Source organism: Tribolium madens, unplaced genomic scaffold (genome assembly GCF_015345945.1).
Source record: "Tribolium madens isolate multiple individuals breed KSU strain unplaced genomic scaffold, Tmad_KSU_1.1 Scaffold_91;HRSCAF=231;Tcas5.2_LG7, whole genome shotgun sequence".
NCBI lineage: Eukaryota > Metazoa > Arthropoda > Insecta > Coleoptera > Tenebrionidae > Tribolium > Tribolium madens.
Window position 1 is genome coordinate 1,719,007 of NW_025401063.1, and position 12,409 is coordinate 1,731,415.

The 12,409-nt window shown below is 32.9% G+C and overlaps 2 protein-coding genes across 4 annotated transcripts in view; one reads left to right on the forward strand and one right to left on the reverse strand.

Moving 5' to 3' along the window:
* Positions 1-2,292, reverse strand: part of LOC123011720 (long-chain fatty acid transport protein 4-like) — a 3,375-nt gene extending 1,083 nt beyond the window's left edge. Inside the window, exons 1-5 of the mRNA XM_044409304.1 lie at positions 2,281-2,292; positions 2,109-2,245; positions 1,020-1,170; positions 734-971; positions 20-450 (exon numbers count right to left, since the gene is read on the reverse strand). Of these exons, the coding sequence (XP_044265239.1) occupies positions 20-450; positions 734-971; positions 1,020-1,170; positions 2,109-2,245; positions 2,281-2,292 (969 nt within the window). The remainder of the gene's footprint in view (positions 1-19; positions 451-733; positions 972-1,019; positions 1,171-2,108; positions 2,246-2,280) is intronic.
* LOC123011137 (actin-related protein 5) overlaps positions 1-12,409 on the forward strand; it is a 66,440-nt gene that overhangs the window by 8,918 nt on the left and 45,113 nt on the right. The window contains exons 1-6 of one of the 3 annotated variants that reach the window (XM_044408449.1): positions 4,686-4,846; positions 4,891-5,226; positions 5,276-5,704; positions 7,743-8,119; positions 8,170-8,356; positions 11,207-11,773. The exons of 1 other annotated variant lie outside the window; for it this stretch is intronic. In XM_044408449.1, coding sequence (XP_044264384.1) covers positions 4,744-4,846; positions 4,891-5,226; positions 5,276-5,704; positions 7,743-8,119; positions 8,170-8,356; positions 11,207-11,763 — 1,989 coding nt within the window. In that variant the 5' untranslated portion in view covers positions 4,686-4,743 and the 3' untranslated portion in view covers positions 11,764-11,773. Of the gene's footprint in view, positions 1-4,685; positions 4,847-4,890; positions 5,227-5,275; positions 5,705-7,742; positions 8,120-8,169; positions 8,357-11,206; positions 11,774-12,409 lie in introns of those variants that run through there. One more of the 3 variants, XM_044408447.1, reaches the window with a different exon arrangement.

Below are 12,409 nucleotides of genomic sequence, written 5' to 3' on the forward strand. Positions count from 1 at the left end.
CCCTGTATGTGTTCAGTACCGTGCATCTGTATTTAATACAGTCGACCCAGAAATACGATGCTGAGAACTTTTTTCTTATGACAACTGTGGTACCTTTGAGGATGCATTGGCCTACTCCGACTATGGTCCCAGCACTGTGATATAAGGGCAAAGGGTCGTAAATAATGTCATTTTCGCTGATAACAGCCATGTAACGGATGCCCAAAGCCATAAATATGAACCTTGTATTAGGTATAACTGCAGCTTTGGGCAACCCTGTAGTACCCGAAGTAAAAATAAATAAAAGTTTGTCTCTGGGTCGGCCTTTTGCAATATCGGACGTCAATGGTCCATTTCCTTCCTTTTCCACTTCTTTTGCCAAATCGACAGAGTTTGGCAACAATTCGCCGCCATTTTTCGCAAATTGATAAAGCCTAATTTTGAGGATTTTACCCGAAATATCGCTGATTGCTAAAAATATTTACATTAATTTTTTGTAAAACAAGCACTAAAATTGATTTTTTATTGCAAAATTGTACACACTTTACGGATTATCTTGCCAAGTAATGACATACGAGTCTGATAAAGTACTACTTTACGGACTATTTTCTTTACTTTTCGGGAGATTTAATAGAAAATATTTTTCACACCTTTGGCAAAGTCTCAGAATTTGTCAACTTTCAATTAATGACAAATATGAGTCCGGTAAAGTGCTACTTTACGGACGATTTTAAAAAAGGTGATTTTTTGTTACCTTTGGCAAAATCAGATCCATAAATCACAGCCTTGGCATCCGCCACTTGGATGGAATGTGCCAACGGATCGGCAACGAGATTACTGTTAATCAGGGCCGTAACAACCCCAATTTTGGCCAAGCCGAGCCAAATTGTCACATATTCAGGTCGAGATTCGAGCACTAGGGCTACCGCGTCGCCCCTTTTGAAGCCTTGGTTTTTGAAAAAGTTGCCGATTTTGTTGCTATACTTGTCCACCTAAATATTTGAATTAAGTCTTGGTTTGTTTTTGTTTTGTTTAGTTACGTCTTCAAAAGTCCAAATTTCGTTTTCGAAATAGAAAGCGACTTTCTGGGGGTGTTTTGAGGCGAGTTTTGTGAAAATTTTTGCAACGGTTTGCTGGGTTTTTTCGTATCGCCAGAGTTGGAAGTTTAAAGTGGAGAATCTGAGGCCGGCCCTGGAATTTTTCAATTATTTAAAATTATATTTTTTAAATTTTCATTTTGAACTAAAATAAAATTCAATCAGGAATGGAAACATGAAATATTTCGTGGCGCATTTTTCAGATATGCAATGCATAATGCATCAACTTTCACAGAATGATTAAATCTCTTTTGATAATTTTGCTATTTCAAACATTTCCAATAGATGAAAAAATATTACGTTTTAAATTTTACTATAAACTTTGTTCTTTTAATAAACCTGATTATCGCACGGGTCGTCGAGTCAAAACACAGATAAATCATAGATACAACAACAAAACAAAACAATGACTTGTCCAAATAATCATAATCTTTTAATTTAAATTTGATTTGACTTCCTAAATTTGCATTTAAATGTGAAATTAATTAAAGACATTGTAAACACTAATGACATCGAAAGTTTGAATATTTATAGCACGTCAAACACGTGTTTTATGCAAACGAGTTTGTTTATTTGCAATTGATTCAATAAAAAAACTGGTTTATGACTTACCGAACATCACGTCCTAGAGTTTTGTAAATAATATAAAACCAACGGTATCTCCGATTTGTTAAAAGAAAAATTGACAACAAAATCACAAACACTGCTGTAAAAATCTGAAATGAAAATTACAAAAAAGAGTCTAATTTTTGAAAAAGTACCATTTTTGATCATAAGAAAATTGTAAACACATTGTATGTATGTACTTGAAGTGTATGAAAGGTTGAACTATACACTCGTTACTTGTCTTTGATACTCTGTGATGTAATAAAGTCGGTCATTGTCGGTCGCTTTCGAACGGTATATATAGAAACTGTCATGATTTATCGCTCGGTGCAAATATTTATTTGATAATGACAAGTCGTTAGAACAGTGGAAGATTACAAAAATGTCAACATTATTTGTTTGATTTAATTAAAAATCATTTGGTACGAAATAACGGCCCCATAGATGGAAAAAACCATCCCATAGTCAATCCTGAAAACACCAGTGGCTGAAAAATCAATTTTTCGGTACTTGACTTGTTCGATAATTAACCAGAGGTGTTGATTCTGCCCATTGGCCAAAATCTTATAACACAAAATTTGCGTTTTTTTACACTCACTCCGTATGCCATTACAGAGAATTACGAGGATTAAGCACAACACCTGAAATTTTTGCGTATTAAAAATCCTGAAACAATTGTTTCAGGACTACCGTATATGTGAAACAAGTCCAAATTTTTACGATTATATTTATTTGTTGCGCTGTCATGTGACACGAAACAACGAAAATTGTTAATAACAAATGGGTACCAAAAATCGTGTTGAAACAGTCGATTAGTTCAAGAAATTCGTTTTGGTTTTTTATTGCAGTTTTTAGTTCCAGTTTTTGATTCACTTGTGAAATTGCATTTTTGACGTTTAAGAGATAATTGTAAAGGGTTAGGAAAAACGAAAATATTGCGTATTTGCCAATAAAAATTATCAAATTTTCCCAAATTTTGACTAAATCTGGCAAAATAAAAACATGAAGAAGAATTATTTTCCAATTTGGTATAATTTGCACAATTGCGAGTTTGCAATTATTATAACTGAAAGTTGATACAATCATTCCAGTTATTACATACAAAGTCATAATTACATTAATTGAGATTTGTGCAATGTTAAAATCATTTGAGTTGAGAGAATAGAAGAGTAGAGCTACGATTAATGCGACTCGAAACAATATTTGACATTTTTTACTCTTATTTGGTTTGTTTTTGTGGAAAAATACAAAAATTTTATTGTAAACCTCAATAATCGGAAACATTTTATTGACTGAAACAAAGAACTTGATTATTGTCTTGGGAATTTGAACATTGAAACCATGACAAAACAATTATGTTAAAATATTGCCTAGTAAAAATTTAAACAACAAAAAGTACTCAAAAAATTACTACAATGAAAGGACGTTTCGTATTATTTAAGTGAACAATTTAGTAATGATGTAGTTAAAAATCGTACGATACGTAACTAAAATAAAATTTGTCGAAAGATGAAACCAATTGATTAATTTAAGTTTGAACTTTGTCCCTTGTTAACGTCGTGCAATTTTAACACTAGGCAATTTTAAACTATTATTCTTTCGCATGATGGCAGAGGAAGAGACATTCAAAGACGCAGTTTTGCAATTATTTTTTACACACACTGTATAACAATATAAATGATTGAAAAATGTAATTGTGCTTAAAGCGCACATAAGTTATGTATTTATTAAAAATTGATTTGCTTGTGTCAGGGGCGGATCCAGGAATGAATTTTGGGGGGGCTATCTAAAAAAATTTTAAATGATGAGGGTAGGTATTCAGTGAGCGGCAAAATTATAGAATAATCTTATTTATTAAAACTGAAAATATTTTGTTTTGGAAAAATGCTCGAACAGGTCAATTTTCTTTTTAACAAATACAAAATTTTTAACTTGATTTAAAATTGTATCTTTGTTTTTTATTGATATTATTTCACTTTTTGGATATTTTTTTTTTAAAACTTTATGTAATACATAATATTTTGGTGTTGCCACTTCGACAATTATCTATCGAATTCGCTAGAACAATAGGAGTTTCCTTTAAAAAAAAATGTCGCTGCCGTCATTACCCAAAAACCAAAAGGTGTAGAATTTTAAAACAAGTTGAAAATTGTGTATAAGGTGTTTTAGCGAGTTGGTAAAGTTCATTATTTAAAGAGATATAAACTTAATTTAATTAGATACCTAAGATGTGGCCCAAAGAAAATTACTACTAAATTAGTAAAAACTAAGGAAGTATCGAGAGATCAAGATAATTTGTCCTTGTATCCGAAAACGTATGTCCTGTGAAACGTCAAATAAAATGACAAGTGAAAAGGTAAAATCCCATGATCAAAAAGATAACTAAATTTATGATTTACCTTCAAAAAAGAACGGTCTTATTATTATACGTCGGCGACTAATTCCAGCCCATTTTGCCGTTTTCGATTTGTCATTTTATTTGACGTTTCACGTGTAGTTAGTTCAAAATTAAAAATTCGGGCAGTACCTATTTTTCTGTCACTTTAAAAAGTTCACTGTAAACTACCTTTTACTGTCATCATGACTGACATTTGACAATTAATTAATTTTTTTTTTGTTGTTAAATTTGTTAATTAAACAATTTGTCTGTCTTAGGAAATTTATTAAGATCTGCTGCCTACCCGTTATTTGCCACAAATCACTATTTTTGAAAGTAAATAAGTCAAAATGACATATATACGACAAGAGTAAAAAATGAGGTTATTAATATAAAGGTTGATTTAGAGTTTACATTATGAAAATGACAGTACGTTTTTATATTAAAATTTAAATATAAAAAATTGAAGCTTTTGGTGGCAAGTTTGGGGGGGCCCTGGCCCCCTGGGCCCCTCCCCTAGATCCGCCCATGGCTTGTGTCCTGTCACTGTTTTATTAGTTTTAATTCAAACACGCTGTATGATAATTTGTGTCAAAGTTAGGCAACTAAATATACACAAGTGTCATTTTGACGTGTGAATAACCTAAAAATTGACAAGTTGATTGAGGTTATGTCACTTTGAAAATGGAAATTCTTGAATTCAAAGATCTCAAAAGCGTCCCCGACATTATCCACCCTTACACGCCGGCCTTACGCAACAACAGCACCCCCATAATCATCGACAACGGTGAGCCCCCTTTGATTCCAACCCAAATCATTGTTTACGTGCAGGTTCGTACCAATGTCGGGCTGGTTGGGCCACCAGTAGCGAACCTCTCCTCATTTTCAAGAACCTCATAGCAAAACCACGCAAAGAACGTTCGAAAAAAGACACGGTGGAGTCGAATCAAGCCCCCCAGTTGCAAGTCGGTAATGACATAATCAACATCGAAGCGGTGCGTTTTCAATTAAAAACGCAATTTGATAGGAATGTAGTGACACATTTCGAGGCACAGGAGCATCTTTTTGATTACACTTTTGCTCATTTGGGGATCGATTCGGAAAATTCGGTCCCGCATCCTGTGGTTTTGACCGAAGCGGTTTTGAACCCCAATTCATCGAGACAGTGTAAAAAATCACTCGAGTTTGGTGAATTTTATTGTTGTTTTGGTTTTAGTAATGTCAGAATTGCTATTTGAGTGCTATTCAGTACCTGGGATTTCGTACGGAATTGATTGTCTTTTTTCGTATCATTTTAATGAAGTTAGACCACAGGAAAATGCTCTTATTGTCAATTTGGGGTACCATACGTGTCACGTGGTGCCAATTATTGACAGAAAAATGGTTTTTGAGAACACGAGACGCTTGAATACAGGGGGGTTTCATGTTATATCGTTTTTACACAGAATTCTACAGTTGAAGTACCCAGCCCATGCGACGTCGATTACTTTAAGTAGGGCCGAGGAATTGTTGCACAGTATTTGTGCTGTAGCTTTGGATTATCGCGAGGAATTGAATCGCTGGACTGACCCTTTATATTACGAGGAAAATATCAAAAGAATCCAGTTGCCATACAATGTGTCACTTGTTTCGTCAGCTCTCACTTGTAAGCAATTGTTTTATTTTTTGTCATTGCATCAGTGTTGCCAGTTCAAAAACATTAAATTCACCAGATCCGAGTTGAAAAATTCGCCAAATTTTCAGCAGATTACGATTTGTATAGCAATATCTTACGAAAAAAACGCAGTTTTTAGCTTAAAAATCCACTTAAATTTTTGAAAAAAACAAAAATGACATGCATTTTGGGATAATTCTGTGATTTTTCAACAAAATTTTGCAACAAAATAACTGCGTTTCTAGCTGAAAAACTTGCTAAAATGCTCGAGAAATGCAAAAATAATGTAATTCTAGACTTAATTTCTTGATTTTTTAGTTTGTTTTAGCGAAATCTAGTGAAAAACTTGAGATTTTAGTATAAAAACGCACTTAAAAGGATTTTCGGCCAAATTTTGGGGTTTCTCTTATTTTTGTCTTATTTTGCTCAAAAAACCAGTTAAATCGAGTGAAAGAAACAAAATAACATGAATATCAATTGTTTTCGTGATTTTTAAGCGTGTTTGGACAAGATTTTGCAAAATAAATGAGTCTCTGGTTCAAAAACGAAGTAAGTTGAGCGGAACAAGATAAAAATATATCAATTTCGATTTAATTTTGTAATTTTTTTGCTTGCTACAACAATATTTTTAGAATTTTTTTTTGTTTTTATCTCAAAAACCTGCTTAAACACTTGAAAAAGATAAAAATAACTCGAATTTGTTGAATTTTTGGATTGCTTTTAACGAAATTTTGCGAAATAAGTGTTTGTAGCTGAAAAAGTATTCGAAAAAAACAAAAATAAATTGTCATTTTCAAAACCTTGTAAGAAACACACAGAACGTTTCTTGAACGTTATTTGACGAAATAATAAAGAAAACATGGAAAATAATGGAAATAGTTTTTCTCATTTTTAAAAAATCACCAGATATTAAAGTTCGAGTAAATCAAATAGAATAAAATAATTTTTTTTTTTGTGATTTTTAAGAGTGTTTGAACCAGACTTTGCAAAATAAGTTTGTCTCTGGTTCAAAAACGGAGCAAAACAATCTAAAAATAATATTACTCTCAATTTAATTTTGTAATTTTTTAGCAATTTAAATGAAATTTTTCGATTTTTTGTCTTATTATCTCAAAAACGTGCTTAAACATCTAAAAACTGCAAAAAGTACACCATTTTTAGCCGGCCTTGTTAAAATTTTGGCTGGTTGTTAATGAAATTTTGTGTTTTTAGCTGAAAAAAAAAACAAATGTGCTAAATTACACGAAAAATGCAAAAATGACATCATTTTCGCGCCAATCAGTGATTTTTCGGCTTGTTTTTAACAAAATTTTGCAAAAAATTACATTTCTAGCTCAAAAATGTCCAAATTTGTTGACTTTTTGCTTTGTTCTAACAAAATTTTGCAGAAAACCTGAGATTTTGATAAAAAAAAAAGAAACGTTGGCGACCTAGTCTCTAGGCTTATTTTTTCTTAATTTTGCTCAAAAACCAGTTAAATTGAGAAAGCAAGATAACATCAATATCAATTCTTTTTAAGATTTTTAGGCGTGTTTAAACAAGATTTTGCAAATAAATTAGCTTCTGGTTCAAAAACGGAGTAAGCTGAGCAAAACATGAGCAAAAATAATATCAATCTCGATTTAATTTTGTAATTTTTTAGCATGTTTAAACGAAATTTTCTGTTTTTTTTTTGTCTATACCTCAAAAACCGTGAAAACAACACAATTTTTAACCTAGTTTGTTGAATTTTTACGAAATTGTGCGAAATAATTTTGTTTCTAGCTGAAAAATCTCAAAAAAACAAATAGAACTATGTTACTAATTCGATGTTTTTGCGAAAATTTGGCTAAATAATCACGTTTCTGCTTGAAAAACGTGGAAAATGCTCAAAAAAGATGCAATAACAATTTTTTTCATTTTCAAAAAAGTCACCGAAAATTAAAATTCTGACAAAAGTTTTCACCAAATCACTAGACTAGCACATTTGGTGAAATTTCACCAGACCTGGTAACACTGCATTGCACCTACTGTGTTTTTTGTGTATCAGTGGAGCAACAAAAAGAGCGTAAAAGGGAGTTGGCTCGCCGCCTCACTGAAATCAATGCCCGAAAGCGTGAAGAACGTCTCATTGAAGATGAAGAAAAGCTAAACCAACTTTTATACATTCAAGAAATGACGGAAGCCGGTGTCGATAAAGAAGAAATCGATCGTGCATGCGCCGAATACCAGATAAAAACCGTCCAAGATTTGCAAAAACTCATCAATAATTTGAATCAGAAGATTGAGAAAACAAAACAAAAAATCATCGCGGCTAACACGAGTGAAGAAGTCGAAGAGCCGGCCGCCAAACAGGCAAAACACACGAAAATGGTTTTCGAAACCGAGAAAGAGATGCATTTGTTTGTGCAAAACGCGAAGAAAATGGTGATTTTTCGATTTGGTTGGTTTTTTACTCCAATTTGTTGGTTTTGTAGCGTCAGGAGATTTTGAGTAAAAAGATGAGTCGGAAGCAGCGGAAGCAAGACATGGCGAAGAGACGCACAGCAGCGGGTCAGGAACGCATGAGGATTATATCGCAGTTGGCGAGGAAAGAGAAAGGGAATGATGATTTTGGGTTAAGGGACGAGGATTGGGACATATACAAGGCGATTAGTAAAGATGGTAATTGGTTATTGATTTTTGTGGGTTGTAGTCCGGTCAAATTAGTCATAAAAATAGTGGTCAAATAACGAAAATACCGACAGAGCTAAATTTTGGTGGAGACCTTGGGTACACCATTAGAAATAAAGTGTCAAAAGCCCCTATCGATCCCATGTGTGCTAAAAAAGTTCTTCGGGGTCAAAGGTCAAAATTTGACGTTTTTTAGATTTTTTTCTCGAAAACGGCAAGTTCTATTAAAAAAGTAGCCCAGACAAAAATTATAGATCTTAAAATTATCTACAAAAGGGTCTTTATACTTTTTTTCTAAGAATCACCATTCCTGAGATATCGCGATTCTAAAAGTTGAAGGAGTCACATTCTACATGATATGCACATACAGAGTGCGCCAGAACTCGCGCCCCAAAGAAAAATGGGTAGGGTAAGGTACCAGGAGCATAGAAAAAATTAAAAAAAAATTCTATCTATAAAAATTTCAAAGTTATAAGAGTTTAAATTTTGCACTTTGACTCTTATTTATTTCTGTTGGAAAAATCAATTTCCAAGTTTTTTTGTTACAGATTATTAGAAGCGGAAACAAGGAAGCTGATCCTAAACTGTAACTCTGTTTAATGTTATTTGTGGCTTTTATTAACAACATTTTTGTACCTTTACTAAATAATTATAAAAAAAAACATATTCAAGGTCATCAGTATTATTAAATAGACATAAAAAAATGATAAATGTCAAAAAAAATTGACAGATAGTATTTTTTAAACATTTTTTCAGAACTCTGGGGACTACCCAATTACTCCCTTTCAAGGAAGTGTGCGATTTTTTAAACACCCTGTATGTATTACCAAATAAATTCTTTTTAATTCTAATGGAATCGAGATATTTATAAGTTTAATGAAGTAGAAGAAAAATTTCAAGTAAGATAAGATACCAGGAACATAAAAAAATGTAAAAAAAGTCTGTCAAAAAATTTTGACATTTGTTTTTTGACATTTGACATTTTTTATGTCTATTTAATAATACTGATGATTTTGTATATGTTTTTTTTACGATTATATAGTAAAAGTACAAAACTTTTGCCAATAAAAGCCACAAATAACATTAAACAGAGTTACAAGCGAGTCCAGATAGCGCAGTTGTTCCTTTCCCGTTTCAGTTTTAATTAAAAAAATGGCTGTATTTATAACGGTGAGCAAAATGCAAATACAAAAAATAAAGGCAGATAGAACATTAAATTCTCTATAATAAGAGATAAAGGTAATGCAAAAATTTTATTGAAAACTATATTTAAAAAAATTTCATACATTTAGCAATTTGTGCCCCGTCTCATATTTTTGCAAATGCTGCGAATACGGTTAATGATACAAGAAAAATATAAAAAAGAAAGTTGTAGAGAATTAAATTTCCAAGAAAAAGGTCTGCGAGATGATACTTCTACCTTCAATGGTTTAGGTCCTAAAGACGTTCAAAGACGCTCAAGCGACGAATACGGCTCATTTTTACCGGTGGTCAAGAGACAGAAAATTAATTTAAACCTAAACGGTTGAAGATAGAGATATGGTCTCGCAGACTTTTTTGTAGGAAATTTAATTCTCTACAATTTTGTTTCCTACTCTTTTTTTGTATCTTCAACCGTATTCGCAGCGTTTTATCGAGAACAGTATTAAAAATAAATTATAAACAATTATCAGTTTGCGTTCCGCCCAATATTTTTAAGAACGCTGCGAATATGGTTAGAGATACAAAAAAAGTATAAGAAACAAAATTGTAGAGAATAAAATTTTCTACAAAAAAGTCCGCGACACCATATATCTATCTTCAACGGTTTAGGCTTAAATTGCTTTAAAGTGTCCCCCCCGCATACAATCACCAGTAAAAATGAAACGAATCCGTGGCTTGAGCTTCTTTGAACGTCTTTGAGGCCTAAACCATTAAAGATAGAGGTATGGTGTCGCGGACTTTTTACTAGAAAATTTTATTTTCTACAACTTTCTTTCTTACATTTTTCTTGTATCTTTAACCGTATTTGCAGCATTTTTTTTTCTCATATTCCTCGTGAAAAATTTAGTGGTTCGTTTTTACAGCTTATTAAGAATATAAAGCTCAACATTTTTGCATTTTTTCCAAGCAATTAGTGCATTGGTTGAATTTTAATTAATTTAAAACGATTTGAAACTAAGACGGTAAAACGCTCAAAGCGCCCTCATTTTTACTCCGCCGTACTAATTTTTTTGGGGTCCAAAAAATCAAGCAATTTTGTATCTCGTTTCGTCTCCTAGTATGTAGTTCTCCGTAGTTACAATTCAGGATACAGCTTCCTTGTTTCCGCTTTTAATAGCCTGTAGCAAAAAAACTTGGAAAATTATTTTGCCTACAGAAAGTGCAAAATTTAAACTCTTGAAATTTTTATAGATAGATTTTTTTTTTAATTTTCTCCATGTTTGTGGTACCTTACCCTACATGGCATTTGTCTTTGAAGCGGGAGTTCTGGCGCACTCTGTATGTGCATATCATGTAGAATGTGACTCCTTCAACTTTTAGAATCGCGATATCTCAGGAATGGTGATTCTTAGAAAAAAAAAGTATAAGGACCATTTTTGTAGATAATTTCAAGATCTATAATTTTTGTCTGGGCTACTTTTTTGATAAAACTTACCGTTTTCGAAAAAAATCTAAAAAACGTCAAATTTTGACCTTTGATCCCGAATAACTTTTTTAGCACACATGGGATCGATGGGGACTTTTGACACTTTATTCCTAATGGTGTACCCAAGGTCTCCACCAAAATTTAGCTCTGTCGGAATTTTAGTTATTTGAAATGTCTATTTTGACCGGACTGGGTGTGGCTTATTCTTGTAGGCGGAGACTCGGATAGCGAGGCCGAAAACGAGAAACTTCTCGAATTGGACGAGATAATTCGGACTTATGAACCTTCCGAACTCGACGAAACGCTAAATCCGGGTGAAACACACCAACTTCATGTGGGGATTGAGCGCTACAGAGCCCCGGAGTTGCTTTTCAAGCCGTATATGTTGGGGTCGGCGGAAGCCGGCTTGTCGGAAGTCATCGGTTATGTTCTTTCGTTATTCAACAACGAGGAGCAGTTAAAACTGGCTGAAAATGTTGTTATTATGGGCGGTTTGGCTAATTTGCCCGGGCTACAGGACCGGATTCTTTCAGATTTGATCAGTATTCGGCCGTTTCAGTCCGTTGTTAATGTAAAGACGGTGAAAAACCCCAGTTTGGGGGCCTGGCATGGGGCGAGGAAGTGGACCAAATCGGGGGAGTTTAAAGGGAGTCTTTTAACGAGGAAAATGTACGAGGAGTTTGGGGCCGAGTATTTTAAGACGCATGTGGCGTCGAATCCGTTTTATCACACGCCAAAAGGACAGAATGTCGATATTGATATGGCGTAATAAAGTTATAAAACAGTTTTAATAGTGTATTATTTCTTAGGTAGAGAAGAGATTTTTTATAGTCAAGATGCGTAGCATCGAGGTTACAAAAATCTTCTCTTTCGTGTTTTACATAACATTTTCTTCACCCAGTGCCGTAACCAGGATTTTATTTCGGGGGGGTTTCTTGTTGGAAGACGGATTAAAAAACAAAAATCTCTAAGTACACGTTTTTATTTTAAATTGAAATAAGAGATCCTAATTAAACATAAAAAAATACAAATTAACTCACAAAAGTAACAAAAAATAAAATAAATTTTTAATACTTTTTATTGTTACAAATTTAAACAGAAGATGAATATTCATTTTTAAAACAAAAATTTTCTATGAACATATATCGAAAAATGCTACGCAAGGGGTGCGTCTTTTAATAGGTTTTTTTCAATATTTCCGAAATAATTTTAGAAAAAAATTTCAAAATTTGCTACAGATGATAACTTTTATACACCTAAACAAGTACAAAAATAAAATGTTGAAATTTTTAATTAGGTGCTTCCTAAACTAGATGGGATTAGAGTAAAATTTTACTCTAACTACTTTGCCTGTGGTTTCTTGCCACTTTCAGCAACAAAATTTCATAGTTTTTCATAAAAAAAGCTCTTTTGTG